Consider the following 18,176-nt stretch of genomic DNA (forward strand, 5'->3'; position numbering starts at 1 on the left):
CTTTATCTATCTATATATATATATATATATATATATATATATCTTTCTTTGTGTTCCTGTCTTTGTTTGTTTTTATCTCTTTCTTTATTTCTTTATTTCTTTTCTTTCTTCGTCTCTTTATTTTTCTTGCTTTCTTTGTCTATCTGTCTTTATCTGTTTTTGTCTGTCTCTTAATTTATCTCTGTCTGCATCTTTATCTATATCTCTGTCTCTTTCTCTTCTTTCTCTCTTTCTGGCTTCTCGTCTCTCTCTGTTTTATTCTTGTTTATTTATCTATTTAAAAGAGAGCCTTCTGCATGACGCTCCTAAGGGTTTAGGGTTTAGGGTTTAGGGTTTAGGGTTTAGGGTTTAGGGTTTGGCGTAGTTCGAATTGCTGTTCCCTTGGACCAACAGAGTTCTATCACCTCAATTTCCTTCCTGTTTCGTCTTTAGGGTTCAGGGTTTATGTTTTAGGGTTTAGGGTTTAGGGTTTAGGGTTTAGGGTTTAGGGTTTATGAATGAAGGCGGACGCTGGCGACGTACCTTTAGAGCCTTTTAATATGCGTCAAGAAATGCAAGAAGGAGTGTTTGATGAAGAAGGTAATTATTTACTTCGCAGACGAACAAATGAAAGAGTTGAAGACCCCTGGCTAAACTCTCTTGATCAAGAAGGCATCAAAGTAAAGATCAGTTATAAACCCTAAACCCTAAACCCTAAACCATAATGCAGATCATCCCTTTATCTTCTTCTGCGCTTTTTTCGCTCCCTCTTAAACCCTCGGCAAACCCTAAACCCTAAACCCTCAGCTGTAAGCACAAAACCCTTACCCGTCAGCTGCAAAACACCCTAAACCCTAACTAAACCCTAAACCCTAAACCCTAGGTGTGGGTGTTTTATGCATGCATAGGGCTCGATTCCTCTAAGGGCCCCAGCGAAGCAGCAAGAGAGTGCAGCAGCAGCAGCAGAAGAGGTATCTGTGGATGTTGTTGCATGCTATCAAACCCTAATCGGTTTGCTGCAGCAGAACGAAACTCCTGCTGCCGCTCTCGCTCGCCTTGCAGGAAGCAGCCGCGCCTCAGCAGCAAATGCTGCTGCTCCTGCTGCTGCTGCTGCTGCTGCTGCAGCAAAGCCAAACAAAAGCTCACGTAAAATTAAGAAGATGAGAGTGCTTCCGGCTCTCGCTGCAGCAGCAGATAGAGAGGAAGCCGAAGCAGCAGCTGCAGCAGCAGCAGCAGCTGCTGCTGCTGCTGAGACAGATGCTGCTGCAGCAGCTGCAGCAGCAGAGAAGCAAGAACGATTGGATGACTCTCGTAAAGCCTTTGATGTTATCACAGATGTCTGCACTGCTCTCCTTGCTACAGGGAGAAGTAAATATATATCCTGCTGCTGCTGCTGCTGCTACATTTGCTGCTGCTGCTGCTGGGGTTGCTGCTGCTACATCTGCTGCTGCTGCTCCTGGCATTGCTGTTAAAGGTGCTGCTGCTGCTGCTGCTGCTGCTGCTGCTGCATTGGCTGTTCTGCTGCTGCTGCTGCTGCTGCTGCTGCTGGGTGCAGTGTCTGTACACCTGAGATGTTGTGGGGTTTGCTGCAGATGTTTATTTTTCTGCAAGAGGACAAATTGAAGAAATGTTAATCAAAGAAAAACAAACAAAAAATTCAGAGAACGAAGCAGCGTCTGCTGAAGGTGCTTATTCATTTTTAAACTTATATTTATATTTATATTTATATTTATATTTATATTTATATTTATATTTATATTTATATTTATATTTGTTTATTTTTAATTTTGTTTATTTTTTACTTACATCTACCCTTATATAATATACGCATCATAAAAGTTACACATGCATACATATACACATATTTACTTTATATATATAAAATATAATATGTATTTATAGATATGTATATATATATTATATTATATATGTATATAATATATATATGTATATATATAATATATATATATACTGCAAATAATGCGTTATGCATCTTTAAAGATGTTTTTATAGAAGAAGAATCTACTGCTCGCATTTACATTTAAATTAATTTTCTTCTTTTTTTGTTCATTTATTATTATTATTATTATTAATTTTATTATTATTATTGTTATTGTTATTATTATTGTTATTATTGTTATTATTAGTTTTAATTGCTTTAAATACTCAGGAAACAATGAAGACAAGCAAAAAGAAGAAAACTTTTATTTACAAATGCGCTGGAGTAATAATGCAAACGATAAAAATATCTACGGGCCGTACACTGTACATACACTTCAAACTTGGATACAGCAAGTATGTATAAATAAATAAATATATATATATATACTTATATATATACTTATATATATTATTATGTATACATTAAGCGTTATTATGTTTATTTTATTTATACATGTAGTATTCATCGTCTTCTTCATATTTACTTTCATATGCACAGAATTGTAAATTCTTGTGTATGTGTAACAATATATATATATATATATACATATACATAAATAAATAAATAAATACACATATATACACGCGTGTACATGCATATTTGCGTATCTCTGTCTCTCTTTGTATATATATATACATATATTTTTCTATTTACATCTACATATACATAGTAGTGATGCATATAAATATATATATATATATACAGATATATATATAATATACATTTATATGTGCACTCCCTGCTCATTGTATATATCTGCATCTGCGTTTGTTTGTTTTTCTGGCTGAGTGCAACAGTTCTTCAATTTATATATTTGTTTGAATTCTTTAGATGATATTTGTTCTATTAAATGCACACGAAGATATTATTAATAAATGCATCTATACCTATATAATATATATATGTATATATATATATATTAGCTGAATTATATATATATATATATTTATTTATTTATTTATAGGGTTTTATCTCGGATGTAAACCCCGCTGAAGTTAGGCGGGTAAATGCAGCAAAAGAAGTAATTGACGATGTTTGGATTGACTGGCGATCTGCTGAGTGGAGAGATGAAGAAAATAAAGATAAAGATAAAGATAAAGATAAAGATAAAGATAAAGATAAAGATAATCAGGCTAAAGAAGAAACAGACAAACACTTGGAAGAAGAAGAAGATGATGATGATGATGATGAGGACGATGAAGAAGAAGAGACGTTCGGAAGAAGAAGAAGAAAAAGAAATAAACACAGAGAAGAAGAAGATGAAGATGAAGATGAAGACGATGATAATGATGATGATGACGATGATGATTAGCATATGCTGTTTATAATATATATATATATAATATAATATATATATTATACAATCGGCATTATATAAAGTATATAATGTATATTATATATATAATATTATTATATATATAATTTACGCATATTATATAATATATAATATGCATTATATATTATGATATGCATATCTCATATAATATGTGCTATGCGTATTATAGGAAATATATATATATATATGTATATGTATATCCTTTACAATGTGTAATATATATTACATAGTATATATTATATATTGTATATTTACTTATATAAATTGTGCGACTCGTTTTATCGTTCAGCAACGCATTCTTTTTCCTTTAAATGTTTGCCTTTGCGTCGTCTCTTTAATAACTTGTTTTTATATTTATATTATTTAATTCAGTATGAACAGAGAAAAGAAACAATTAATTAATAGCGTCGTCTCTCTCTGCACCATCAATAAGAAGTATTAGAGCAAACAACCACACATCGGCGTCTGCGCTATCTTCTTCCGCTATCTTCTTCTTTATAAAAATGTATTTTCGTCTTATCTTCTGCTTTTTAAAAATATATTTACCTGTATTCTAGCCCTACAAGCAAACGTTTTTAGGGTTACGTTATATATATATATATATTATATATTAGAATGTATCTAATATATATGTATATTTATTTATTTATTTATAGATGTATGTTCTATATTTGCCGTGTTGAAGAGAATACGAAAGGCGAAAGGCCAAGGAATTGACGGAAGAAAGTTAATAATAAGAAAACAACAAAAAGAAGAACAGCAACAGCTCAACATGTGTTGCTGCTGTTGATTCAAATATCTGTTTTCCCTTTTGTTAAGGCATATAGATAATATATATATGCATATATATACATATATCTATATATATACATATATATGTATATATATATATATATATATATACCTCCCAAACGCATTTCTTTGGCGCTGTTCATGAACAGGGCCAAAGAAGTCCTTTACAGTTGAGAAAAAGGAGAAAAACGGAAGAAAGAAAAGAATTTGAATTGACAGTAAAAACACTCACTGAGATGTCTTTCTTCTTATTGTCCTTTTTAGGAAGCGAAGCGCCAACGAAGAGAAGAGGAAGGAAAATTCAGAAAAAAAAAGTGTACTGAATGCATTAAAGAATTTATTTCTGTTTTATTGTACTGAATATTTATTTATTTTTAAAAAGAATAAATAAAATCATAAATATTCTTTTCATGTTTCAATTTCCGCGTTTTGCATCGGCAGTAAACACCGCCAAGTCGTTCAACTTATGAAGTTTCTGATGTTGTAGCAAATAGGGAAGAGACGTCATATCTCTGATTCTGCATGAAAAGAAAAGAAGAAGAAACAAAAGCGAAAAGAATAAATAATAATAAACAATTCATTCAGAAACAAAGCTGCATTAATTCCTAATTTTCAAGCAATAAAAGAAATGAACGCAGTCAACACACACAAAATATTGAAATTTCGCTCGGGTGTACAGACACCTCAGATGAACGCACCGCGAAATCGTTCGAATGAAAGCAAATTGATTATCTTGGGCTCCAGATGATTCATGATGTTCGCTGAAAAAAAGAAAAGAAACGAAACAGAAAATGAATCAAAGCAACGCCTCTTAAACATCAAAAAAGAAAGAAACAAGGACGACCAGCACTATGGTATATATCAGAATATTGCAAATGAAATCTAACAATAAAAAATATACACTTAAATAATAAATACATAATATATATATACATATATATAGCCATGAATGCAATGCGAATAAAAACAAATTTCCCTCATTTCAACAGTTTCACCAGTCACCGTCTGCATAAATGCATGCATGCATGCATGGGTGCAGCTGCAAATGCAGCTTAGGGTTTAGGGTTTAGGGTTTAGGGTTTCATACTTATTCAATTCGTATACGGCCGGGTTATTTAAGACTTCTTTCCCCTCCGCTTCCGAAGAAAAAAGAAATACATCAGCGGTTGTTGGTGGAGAGAAATCGAAGGCACTCATATGAAAAAACAACAGAGACCTAAACAAAAGAAGAAGAAAAAGAAAGACAAACAAAGACAAACAAATACAAACACATAAACAGAAATAAAACAGAAAAACAAAAATTAAATACAAGTAGCATATACAAACAGTCGGTAGAGGCAACATCCTACGCCGCTGCAGATATATATACATATATATGTATAATATAATATATACATATATATAATATAGATGTATAATAAATATAATACATATTTTATCGAAATTTACACATATATACTAAACGATATAAGCATGTATACAAGAAGGATATTATATTGCTTTGTATAGCAGATACTTCTATATTATAATAATATATATATGCATGTTCTATCGAATATAACATAATTGTTTTCAGGTACATCTTGAAGATAACATTCAAACAGAAACAATAAAATATATATATATATATATATATTTGGAGTGTATACCGGAGGCGAGCTGCGTTTAGAGGAGAAGTTCCTTTGCTTGTAATTAAATTATATAATTCATCTGCATCTCTGCTCACCCAAACAAAGAGAAAAAGAAAGCAAAAACAAATTATTCAAATTAATATATTATTATATTATTCTCTTCATTTGCTGCTGCACTTCCTCTACATCAATATCCTCAACTGGCGCAACCGAAACAAAAAAAAGAAAACAAAGACGTAAAGAAACAAAACCTCCTCTGCATGCATGCATGCATGCATGCATGCATGCATGCACGCACTCAGGAGAAAGCCCCAAGACAGACGCTGTCCCCGCCACCCATCCACTTCGCGAAAAAACTCCTTCCTCTGTGCAGTACTGCAAACAAAACACAAAAATAGTTAATTAATTAATTAATTAATTTAATTAATTAATTAATTAAGTCAGTTGAGTAATTAACTAATTAATTAAACGCAGTTCATCTATGTGCATGCACCGTTGTTGTGTTTGCAAACACAAATTCAAAATTTTTTAATTTTTAATTAAACCGACCGACAGAAAAAACTATCACCGCAATAAACACAAAGAAACAAACAGAAAGATAAACAAACAAACAAATAAGTAAATAAACAATTGAACACCTAAATAAATTAGTAGGTAAACGGCAAAACAAATAAACAAATATGCAAGCAAACAAATAAACGAATAAACAAAATAAATAAATTAGATACACAAAAAAACAAAATAAACAAACAAACGAGTAAACAAAGAACTAAATATATAAACAGAAAAACAAACAAATGAACAAACACAAGCAAATGAATAAATAAATAAATAAATAAATAAATAAATAAATAAATAAACTCTATCTAACCGGTTTTAATTGCTCAAGGGCTTCCTTCAGACTGCAGAATTTTTGTTGTATTTTTTTTCGCATGTTTTCGACTAATTGAACAGCTGAAGGAATTCCTAAAAGACGAAAGAGAGGGGCTTCAGCATCAAAGATCACCCGCACGTTTCTATACAAACAACACAAACCCTAAACCCTAAACCCTAAACCCTAAATAAACCCTAAACCTTAAAAGGCTTCATCATGGAGTAGTAGTAGTTCAGGCACATCACCACACGCCAAGCAGAAATAACACCCTATATGATAGTACCCATCAACAAACCCTAAACCCTAAACCCTAAACCCTAAACCCTAGATGGATGATGGTTTGTGAGGGTTTTGGGGTGTACACTCACCGTTCATACAGCACATCAATAAGACTAATAAATCTTCGTATTTCATTTGGGTGTTCTTCCATTCGATGTAAGTCAGGGATATTTCGAATAGATAAAGAATGCAGAACAGAAGAAATATATAAATAGTCGACAGCACCAACATTGTCTCCGCACAAATCATCAAAAGTAAAGACTGCATAACCCTTACGCATGCCCGGTACCTGCAGACAAAAGAAAAAAAAACAAATAAAAATAAATAAATATAAATATATATACTGTTTTATTTCTCTTACAAATAATATATCTATATATATATAAACATGTATTGTCTCATTTGGTCTTTACATATATATATATATATATATATGTTTTATAAGCAATATTCATATATGTATATATGTTTTGTTTTATTTGTTTTATATTCTTTAAAATAAATAGACAAATATATATTTTAATTAAAACAAAAATACAATTTTGATCACCAATGTATTTAAACGCGTGCATACACCCCATGCATGCAAACAGAAAAAACAAAAAAGAACAAAAGAAATAAAAAAGAGATAAGCATAAAAAGCAGCAAAAATATCTCCGATTTAAGGCGGAGATAAAAAAGACTCCTACAAAGGCTTAGGGTTGATTAGGGTTTACTAGGGTTGATAGGGTTTACTAGGGTTTACTAGGGCTTACTAGGGTTTACTAGGGTTTACGAATAGGCCTATTAGGATTTATAACTAGGTTTATTAGGGTTTATAAATGGGTTTATTAGGGTTTATAAGTAGGATGATTAGGGTTTACAAGTAGATTGATTAGGTTGTATAACTAGGGTTAATTAGGGTTTAGGGTTTAGGGTTTAGGGTTTACGCGAAGGGTTCTGTTAGCAGCTAGAGGGATGCTTCCGCTCTCTAAAGAGCCTCCTGCTGCTTCTTCAATTTGTTTAAATATAATTTCTTTTGCTCGTGAAGGTACGAAGAATAGGCTCCCGCTGCTCTTCGCTCCTTTCGCTAGTCTAAACGCAAACGCAAGGGTTTAGGGTTTATGACCCGTTAGGGTTTATCAGGGTTTATAACGGGTTAGGGTTTATAGAGGGCAAGGGTTTATGGGAGGCTACGGTTTACGAGGGTTTAGGGTTTATGATTGGCTAGAGTTTATGAGGGGCTAGGGTTTATGAGGGGTTAGGGTTTATGAGGGCTTGCGAAGGTTTGAGGGTTTAGGGTTTAGGGTTTAGGGTTTACGTATACCTGTAATCTTTCTGAGTTTCGATGTGATGGATATTGCAGAAAGTTTTTAAGAGAGGAATAAAAGAAATAAATCTCTCTCTATTTAAACCCCCTAAATATAAATCATCAGGCGGTCTGTTGGAGGTTGCTACAACAACAACGCCCAGCTGCACGCAAACCCTCAACCTCAAGGGTTTAGGGTTTAGGGTTTAGGGTTTAGGGAGGAGAAGGCGCGCCCAAGACCTTCAGCCCTATTAGCACTTAGTTCTATACAAACCCTAAACCCTAAACCCTAAACCCTAAACCCTAAACGTACCGAAAATAAACCCTCAAAGAGGCGCTTCATTATCATGGCGTCTGTGATGTGCACAACCTGCAGATCACTCCTTCCCACAAAAACCCTAAACCCTAAACCCTAAACCCTAAACCCTAAACATCAAACCCTGAAGCCTAGGAGTCGTGGGTGAGCCCCCGAGATCGCCTCTGGCGCTGCTCCCTGCGCCCTAAACCCTAAACCCTAAATTCTCCCCCTAAAACCCAAAACCCTAAACCCTAAACCCTAAACCCTAGTTAGGGTTTGTCTGACCTGAAACTCATCGAAGCAAAGGACTTTAGCAGTAGATCTTATTTTTCTCGCAACTTCCATCAGAGGGTCGCCGACTGGGGGTTGTTGCTGCTTCACTCGATGTAACTCCTGTAGACAACAAACCACCAGTTAGGGTTTAGTAAACCCTAAACCCTAAACCCTAAGCCCTAAACAACCCGAAACCCGAAGCTCAAACGGCCCAATGCTGAAACCCTAACCCTAAACCTTAATAAACCCCTTACACAGTAAACCATAAACCCTAAACCCTAAACCCTAATCCTGAAACTCCTCACATCCTACACCTTAAACTCTAAACAGCTCAAACGCCACCAACCCCTCACGCCGTAAACCCTAAACCCCGCCCACACCATAAACCCTAAACCCTAAACCCTAAACCCTAATGCGTTACTTGGTGGACTTCGAGCATGAATTGATGAAAGTGAGATCTTTGTTTGTCTTTGATAGAGAGACAGTTAAAGAATGCATCTAATATCATTGTCTTTCCTTGCCCTACACCGCCCCAGATATATAAACCCTTTATTTTAGGAGGGGGAGCTTCAGGTGTATAGGCAGCTCCGGTCGGGGTTGTAGTCTCTGCTGTATATAAGCGCAGCATAACTCAACGCAAATAAAGATACTAAATAAATTAATATTAAATAAATTAATTAATTAAATCGATAAAATAAGGAAGGAGAGAAAAATCAGCATTAAAAAAGCTGAGGGCTTCTGCATAATTCTATGAATTTATTTTATTTTTATTAACCAACGCATATCCTCTCATATCAAATATATATATATATATATATAATATATATAAATATAAATATAAATATATAAATGCATTATAATATAAATATGTATATATATGCCGCAGCGTAGATACATTCACTTGGGTGGTTGTTTATATACAAATATACGCAAGTATATACATTTATATATATATATACTTAAATAAAGATATATTTATTTTACATACAGATATACATCTGTCAATATATGTAAACGAATACAAATGAAGAGAAAGCAAACAGAAACAAACTAAGGTTTGTGCATCAAGCGCCCGTAAGCAGAGAGAGTAGACTTGCTTTAAATGCTATTGAATCAATAAATAAATAAATAATAAAATAAACAAAATAAATAAAGATTAAAATAAGGGGTAGTCACCCGGCTTCGCGCGCGAAAACAAACGGCTCCAAAGAGAAGACAACGAACCGGATCCCTGCAAACCCCAAACCCTAAACCCTAAACCCTAAACCGTAAATCCTGAATTCAGGGCTTTCCTAGGTTCAGATGAGAAAAACTGCTTGCACTAGCGCCTCGCCCAACCCCTAGAAGCTCGTCTTGGGTTAGGGTTTAGGGTTTAGGGTTTAGGGTTTAGGAGGCGTGCCTGTTGTGGGGAGTTGGAGGTATAAGGAGCATCATTTGAATTGAATGCATTTGGCTTGGTGATTTCCTCCGCCTCGATTGCATCCAGCAAACCCTGAAGGCATCCGACTCAGACCCTAAACCCTAAACCCTAAACCCTCGACTTCAAACCCTAAACCCTTTTCCCCCAACCCTCCAGTTCAAACCCTACCCTGTAACACCAAACCCTTGGTTTGGGGTTTAGGGTTTGGGGTTTACGAGAGCGAAGATGCCCACCGTTGAATATCAAACCCCCCGAAAACCCTAAACCCTAAACCCTAAACCCTAAACCCTGGATTGGGGTGTACCTGGAGTTCGTTGATGAGTTTTTTTTGCGCATTACTTGGTTCTAAATTTCCTTCTTTTAAGAGGCCAGCAAAGTACTGCAGCAGTTTACTAGGGTTATCAGGATCGAGCTCGAAGAAGTTTTGCTGCAAATTATTTAAACGAGGTGTAAATTTAGGGGCCCCCTGGAGCGGTAGGGGCCTCCAATTCCTCTCAGATTCCGGAGGTAGCAGCACCGCATCTCTTATATGCGGATGCTCCTGCATGCATCTTCTCTGCTCTAGCAGACACCATGAAGCAAACTCATTCAACCCCCCCCATACACCCACTGTTTGGGGGCCCCTCTGAGGGGGGCCCCTCTGATGGGGGCCCCCCCGATACGGGCTCCTTTGGTGGAGTACCCTCTTCTGGGGGCCCCCATGGTTGGGGTCCCTCACGGGGGGGACCCCAGGGTGGGGGCCCCTCTGGGGGGGCCCCCCAGGGTGGGGCCCCATCTGGGGGGGGCCCCCTTGGTGGGGGCCCCCAGATGAGCGTTGCTGTCCCTCAAAGTGAATGGAAGGGAGATGGTGTTGGTGGTGCTGTAGAGAAGCAGCAGAAGATGAAAAGGAGAGAGCAGAAATTGCTGCATAAAGACGCCTTAAAGACAGGGGCTGCAGAGAAGATGCAGCTAAGCTGCTATTAAATGGTGTTGCGGTTGCGTGCATCCTCCTAGATAACCACCCACCCCCGTTGGGGTAAATATTTATATAAATTTGTTCATGAAAAGATATTTAATTGGATTTAAATGATTAAAAATAATATAAATTGAATTAGAAACAAAAAAACAGGGGGAAAAAAGCAAAATATACACCGCAAGATGCCGACAGCCGCACTGCCACCGCGCGCAGATTTTCGCGAGTTCTTGGAGATAAGAGAAAAAGAAAAAAAATATTCGTTTAAAATATAATTTCAATATTCAATTTAATTATAATTCTTTTATTCTATTTATCATTCATCTTCCAAACAAACCCATTGCCGCCGCCGCGCCTGCATGCATGCAGCGAGCCCTCGTGAGTTGTTTTCTGGTTTCGATGTTGAGTGTGTGAGAGACTCAGCAACAATGAAAATAAATTTGCATTAATAATATATTTATACTAAATGAATTTCATCTTAGGGTTTTAGTTTATCAATTCAATTAGGGTTTAGGGTTAAAGGCGAGGCGGCTGTCTGTCCTTCGGGCAGATCGAGTTAACTGCCACCGTTGTTCTGCTAGGAGGGTTTAGGGTTTAGGGTTTAGGGTTTAGTTTGCGGTCTACAAAGCCTAGATGCAATTAACGCAAATGTGAAATCCCAATTTACTTCTCTAACTTCTAAATTCGCTAGAATTGCAATGACAGGATGTATATATAATATAGATTGCACATATATAAACAGAATCGCTGCTGAAAGCCTCAAAAGAATTCAACAACACCTGTCAAGGGTGCTGGTGCATGCATGGAAGTGGGGGCTGCCTGTTGCCTATTAATAATGTTTGCTTTGTGGGGGTGGTTTTACCTCTTAGACAGAAATTACAGCAACAGTTGCTGCAAGAAAGAAGATAGGCAGTTCTTCTCTTCTCACAACAATAACAGGCCTTTGTGCTGCTTCTTTTGGAACTGCATTAATACAGAATGGAAGGGAGGCTGTCTTCAATTGAACCCTTTATGAAAAATGCGGTTCTTGTTGGGCGACGATACAATAATATGATTGTTATTATTACCGTCCTCATCTCTACTAGTGTTTGCTTTAAAGGAGGCAATGAAAGAGAAGAAATAAATCGTTTGAATTGAGAACTGAACGCAGTCGTTTGTTTTGCCTTATTCTTGAATGATTAAAAGCTGCGTGAAGAAAGCGCGAAAGTCAACAATTCTTGCATCAAAAATGTGAAGTTTCTGAAGAATCTTTTCGGGCTTTGCCACGAAAAGAAAGAGAAAATAGTGCAAAAAGGTCAAGAAATTATTTAAAAGTAAAGAGATATTCTTTTGCTGTTTCGTTGTAATGGAGCCAACAGTGCATTTATTGAAATGCATAGTTGGGGTGTATATGCAGCTTCGTCGCATTCATGAATTTCGTTGCTATTTTAGAGAATTAGAGGGAGAATAAAGGAGCTTTCTTCCGGATCTTTTTCAGCATTTGTTTTGTTTGGATTCAAAGAATAAATGCCTCGGATTTTTGTGGCTTTTACAGCCGCTTTCCTCGCAAATTCGGTCGGTTCTACTGCTGAACAGTGAAAACTGAGAAGATTTCAATGAAGCATTTCCCAGTCAGAGGCACACAGAATGCGCCATCGGCATTCTTTGCGAGCTTCTACTTTATTTAACTTTCTTCATTTAGAAGGCAAAGAATATTATTCTCAATCTTCTTAAAAACGCTATAAAATGAAATATGCCCTCTGTGCCGTTCAGATGCGCTCGCCGACTGCCCGAAGCCAGTTATAATAGAAGGAGCATCTCACGGTATAATCAGGTGAAGTGCAAATAATTTGTTTCTATTAATAAGTTTGAATTAATTTATTTGATTTTTCACATTTGTCCCCATCGCCTGCATCTCTTCCAGCTTCAATACAGCTGAACAAGTACGTCCGCTCTCCGTATCGACGAAACCCCCTCAACACCCTCTGCCATGGAGGCATCATCATAGACAAAACGCAAATTAATTCGCTGGATTTAAATATATATAAAATTGCCTCCTTCTTGCAAACAACAGGCTTGTGCAGAAGACCCCTCTTGCGCGTATTTCATGTTCAACCAAAAAGAATCAAAGATGTTCAAATGCTCCGACCCAAGGGGGTTCGTCTGCTTCTCTCATATTATTATCTACTATTCCTATTGATATTAATAATATTAGTATTAATAAGACTCGTTAATATTACTTTTATGATTATGGATATAAAACAAAATTCATGCATGCATGCATGCAGTCGACTGTGCAGTCAAGGAGGGCATTTTGCCTATATAATTCAGCCGATTGATTTTTCATGCATTTAAATGAAAAGCATTTAAATATTCATCAATTTGCTATTTCGCAGGTTCACAAGAGCGTCCCCCAGCAGCGCGTACGAAATCTCCCCGCCCTCCTATCAACACCATATAATATAAATGAATACATATACAAATATATATATATATATATGCATATATATACTTAAGCTTATGTGAGGAATATGCAGATGGGCGATTGGCGTTAAGCCCTCCAGCATTGAACGAATTCCATTCAAATTCGAAATGAATAAACAGGTGGGCAGGCCGGGCGCCTTATCCTCCTCTATTCTTTTATATCTTGCTCTTTTGCCGAAGTATATTTAGATTAATACCCGTAACAATACTATATTATTACTGCTGGTTGTATAAACGATAATTAATAGAGGCTATTACTATTCTTTATGCAGGCGCTCTGTTCAAATGTGGTGGAGGAGAGGATTGTCTCTTCTCTAGACGAAGCCATTTCTTTGTGCGTCTTTCTTACTTAAACATACAAAACAATTTCGTTATAAAAACAAAAACTATTATTTAATAATAATTATCATTATTACTATCTCAATCTTATACGCAAACTGCAGATGGACAGACAGCGGGGCGGAGCTGTTCACCCTCAACTTGAACCAAGGAGGCGCCGGCCCCTCGATCGCTTCTATGGTGACTCTAAACCCTAAACCCTTAACCCTAAACCCTCGTAATTCCAATTATCTCCTTCGTCTCCCCAGTCCGCTTTCTACTGCAATGGAGTGACAGAGTAAGTCGTCTTCTTGCTCGTGCTGCTTCAAAGGAGAAAAGAAATAAAATGAAATGTCACACCCAGAGGCATCCAACGGAATGGTCGGCGAGCTGTACATACACCCCACACCCAGCAAACTCAATTCGCACGCTGTCTCTATCAGGCTTCATCACTGTCCGTCACGACCCTTCCAGACGGCCCTTCCCAACTAAGGTAAACCCTAAACCCTAAACCCTAAGCCCTAAACCCTAAACCCTAAACCCTAAACCCTCAAACGTGTCGACGGATGGGAGTGAACTGGCGCACTAATGAGTAAAAAATTTGCAGACATTCTCCGCTCCCTGCGACGTAAACGGCAGCATAATGGCGGACAGCTCCAAAATAGAAGAAGGGCTTCAACCGGGTATGTAGCGAAGCGATATTGGGGTGTACGTACAGCTGGTGGAACAGCGATATTGTTTCTGCAGGAGAAATAGTGGAGGCGAGGAGGGTGGTTTGATTTGCCTTATTCAATAGTTGAAGAATAAAGAAGAAGAAAACCTTCAAAAGTCTGTCACTCGGCCTTTGTGCGCCCAATCGCCAAACTGCGTTGGCTCCGGCCCCTTGTACTTAAAACCAAACTCCCCCCCACCATTTTCCCCCAACCATTTCTCTTCCTTTTCTTCTTTGCAAGACTGCTGCTGTTGCTGCTGCTGCTGTTGCTGCTGCTGCTGTTGCTGCTGCTGCTGTTGCTGCTGCTGCTGGGGAGGTGGTGGCGAATGCGGAGAATACTCCGCTGTCGCAGGAGAAGCTGTAGATACACCTGAGGCTGCACTTTGGTGAGGAGCTGCTGGAGGTAAACCCGGTGCTGCGGATACACTCGAAGCTGTAGATACACCTGGTGAGGCTGCAGGCTGCTGCGCCTCTGTCTGCGAGATCCCCTGCGTTCCTTGTCGCCTAATATTCAGCAGCCTCTCCGCCAGACTAGGAGGAATGGTCTTCTTAGAATTTGATTTTGTCTCTGCTGCTGCGCTTGCGGTGGCGCTGTCAGTTGGGGTGTCTGTGCAGCTCCCAAACCCTCGGCTGTTCACTGCACAGCGGCTAGGGCAGCCTGAAACGAACGGCAGAGAAGTTCAAAAAGTAATAGCACAGCAAAGCAATGGCTACCTAACTACAAACGGAAGCACTCAACAGGCTTTCTTTCTATTCTTCTCTCTCCGCTGACGAGAGAGGGAAAACAGAAGGAAGGAATGCACATATGCATAATGCAGATGCATGCGCCATATAACAACACACACACAAACACACTTGTGCGTATATCGGCGGTGTTAAGGGGTCTGCTTACCACTGAGCCGCTGCCCCCCCAGCAGAGCAGTATGGCATAAGGAGGCAGAAGCGGCAGAGGCGAAAATCTGCAGCTCCTTGCTACGCAGTAGACGCGGGAAAATGAGAGGTCGTACAGACACTGCAGTCTGCAGCAAAGGAGGAACTGCTGCTGCAGGCAGAAACGGCATTTAGGCGGTGAGCGTACTGGGCAAAGGAGGGCGCAGAGGGGAAACTTCGCAGCAGAATACGCAGGTTCTGCGTGATGTCGGCATACACTGGAGACTAAAATGCAGTTTGAAATCCATATTTCAGGTTTATTCCACTGAAATTCTGCAGAAGTTCCTCCGCCCGTCCAACGACAGCCGCTCCGCGACACGGGACTGGGTTAGAGTGCATGCAGCCGCTTTTTTAGCTTCGAGGCGGGGAAAAGAAAACGAAAGGTTTTATTTTGTTGTATTCCACAGATTGAGTACGAAGTAAGGAATAATAAGCGATTAAACGTGATGATCGTTGCGCCAACTCTCCCGCCGACCCGGCTGTCTGTACACCGCAGGAACCGCACAGTCGTCAGCGGTACGGGGAGCGTGCAGAGAGAACAATGAGTCTGCGTTTTATTATATAGAAGGGCCTCTTTCACATAATTTCTTTCTCTTTTGCCTTTTATAGACGAGGAGGATGTTCTTTTTAGCATCGCTCTCGCCTGACCGCCGCCATCACTCAAGACCTTCTTCTGTCACGGAAACCGCAGATTTCCGCGGTTTTGCAGCCTTTGAGGCCGCTGCGTAGAGTTTATGCGTGATTGAATACCTCTAGAGCATCATTTTTTGGGTTATATATCTGCTTTTGCTGCTATCTCCCCCATCATCGTTCGCCTTACGTGGGCCGAACATGAACGCGGTGTCTGCATTTCCGCTGCTTATTCCACTTGTTTAGTTCTTCTTCTCCATTTACTTCTGCATTTTCGTTGGTTTGAAAGAAGGAAATGGGGTACGACCGAACAGAGGAGTTTTTAGCGGCAGCAGAAAGCTTTCAGCTACCAGGGGGAGGAGCTCAGAATGATACACAAAGACATTTCTCTGATGCAGATCGACACTTCAATGCACTCGCCTCAGAAATGGGAAATGCCCTCCACGCCACTTCTCTGAAACTTCAGGAACTCGGCAAGTGTACGTACACCTGAACGGCGCAATAGCGCAGCAGCCCGGGGGCAAAGCATACCTCCAAGGAAACCCTAAACCCTAAACCCTAGACCCTATCACGGCAGTAGAAGGTCTTCTGTGATTATTTATTCATCGCTCAAGATAGATTTCATGCATTCAGGCTCTGCTCTTTGTGTGCGAATTTCAGTGGCGAGGCAGTGCGGCATTTACAATGACAAGACAGTGCAGATCCAAGAGCTGACTTTTGATATACGAAAGGCGAGCTAATTAGGGTTTAGGGTTTAGGGTTTAGCGTTTACGGTTGTTTATATGGTTCGATCTCTCTCGTCTTGTCTGTACTCACTCTTCACGGCTTAGGGTTTAGGGTTTAGGGTTTAGGGTTTATTTGCGTTTCAGACTATAAACGCGTTGAACTGCAAAGTGGATGTTCTTGCAAGAGCAGCAGAAAATGCAGGAGGAGGGGGGGCTCAGTCGAAGCAGCATTATAAAACTGTTACAGAAGTGCTGAAGACGCGTCTATTAGATGTGACAAAAGAGTTCAAGGAAATACTAACTCTGAGGACAGAGGTCAGCATACACCTCAAAAAAAAGCAGAATATATATGCGAACTCCTCTTCTTTGCTCTTCTTGAATTATTATTATTCTTTTGCTTCTTTTTCTTTTTCTTCTTTTTCTTCTTTTTCTTCTTCTTTTACTCTTTTTGTTATTTAGAGTTGTTTTGATTTGCTTGGTGTTTCTTCATTCGTTGTCTTGCTGCTAATTTTCTCTGTTTGTTTTTCTGAATTTATTTTCTCTGTATTTACTTTTTATTTGTTTTTCTTCTGCCTTTGTTTGATGTGGGGTTTGCTTCTTCTTGTATTTTTTTAATTATCTTTTATTAAGTGCATTGGTGCTGTTGGGCTTACTTTTGTATACTTTTATTTGTCTTAGTATTTAATAGACACGGCATATATATATATATATATTATAAAAGATATTATCTTTATATATAATATATGTACTATAGTGTAATATATATATATATATATACATATATGTATATGTATATGCATATGTATATGTATATGTATATGTATATGTATATGTATATGTATATGTATATGTATATGTATATGTATATGTATGTATATATATATATATATATATATATGTTAGTAAGAAGGGTTTGGGGTGTACGTACACCGCACCGGAAGACAATTGGTGTATATTTGTGTGTTTAGACTTTGAAGCGCCAAGACAGAAGAAGAAATTTATATTCTTTCGGCGGAGACTCAGGTCTTGCAGATGCAGACGAAGAGGTGTATGATATAGAGGGGTAAAGTATTATTTCTCGTTTGTTTTATTTTGCTTATTCTGCTTTATTTGCTCTCTCCTCTCTCTCTCTCTATATATATATAATATGTTTATTATTAGGTTGTGTTATTTATCACTTTAGGTAATATATGAAGAAAATAAAGATAAGACGCACGACATACAAAGATAAACATTTTCTTCGTTTTATTATTTTTTATTTGGCTTACAGTATATATATTTATGAATATGCACATATGTATACATATATATATATACATATATATATATATATA

At 37.9% G+C, this 18,176-nt stretch overlaps 4 protein-coding genes across 4 annotated transcripts in view; 2 read left to right on the top strand and 2 right to left on the bottom strand.

Annotated features, from left to right (window-relative positions):
- Positions 1-1,139: 1,139 nt before the first annotated feature.
- Positions 1,140-3,233, top strand: EAH_00035500 (hypothetical protein; the record flags this gene model as incomplete). Its single annotated transcript, XM_013395733.1, has 2 exons — positions 1,140-1,347; positions 2,917-3,233. The coding sequence occupies 2 exons, from the start codon at positions 1,140-1,142 to the stop codon at positions 3,231-3,233; spliced, it is 525 nt and encodes a 174-aa protein (XP_013251187.1).
- A 2,594-nt stretch (positions 3,234-5,827) lies between these two features.
- EAH_00035510 (ATPase, AFG1 family domain-containing protein, putative) lies at positions 5,828-11,097 on the bottom strand (the record flags this gene model as incomplete). The annotated part of the gene is made up of 9 exons (XM_013395734.1): positions 5,828-5,880; positions 5,979-6,045; positions 6,552-6,696; positions 6,923-7,122; positions 7,763-7,907; positions 8,140-8,285; positions 8,435-8,504; positions 9,869-9,923; positions 10,506-11,097. 9 exons carry the CDS (start codon positions 11,095-11,097, stop codon positions 5,828-5,830), a joined length of 1,473 nt encoding a protein of 490 aa, XP_013251188.1.
- Positions 11,098-14,667: 3,570 nt separating this feature from the next.
- EAH_00035520 (hypothetical protein, conserved) lies at positions 14,668-15,618 on the bottom strand (the record flags this gene model as incomplete). The annotated part of the gene is made up of 2 exons (XM_013395735.1): positions 14,668-15,215; positions 15,450-15,618. 2 exons carry the CDS (start codon positions 15,616-15,618, stop codon positions 14,668-14,670), a joined length of 717 nt encoding a protein of 238 aa, XP_013251189.1.
- A 700-nt stretch (positions 15,619-16,318) lies between these two features.
- EAH_00035530 (syntaxin, putative) overlaps positions 16,319-18,176 on the top strand; it is a gene marked incomplete at both ends in the record, with an annotated part of 3,555 nt that continues 1,697 nt past the window's right edge. Inside the window, 3 exons of the mRNA XM_013395736.1 lie at positions 16,319-16,327; positions 16,987-17,157; positions 17,811-17,905. Of these exons, the coding sequence (XP_013251190.1) occupies positions 16,319-16,327; positions 16,987-17,157; positions 17,811-17,905 (275 nt within the window). The remainder of the gene's footprint in view (positions 16,328-16,986; positions 17,158-17,810; positions 17,906-18,176) is intronic.

This window comes from Eimeria acervulina, genomic scaffold (assembly GCF_000499425.1).
Source record: "Eimeria acervulina Houghton genomic scaffold, Eah_scaff374, whole genome shotgun sequence".
Taxonomy (NCBI): Eukaryota; Apicomplexa; class Conoidasida; order Eucoccidiorida; family Eimeriidae; genus Eimeria; species Eimeria acervulina.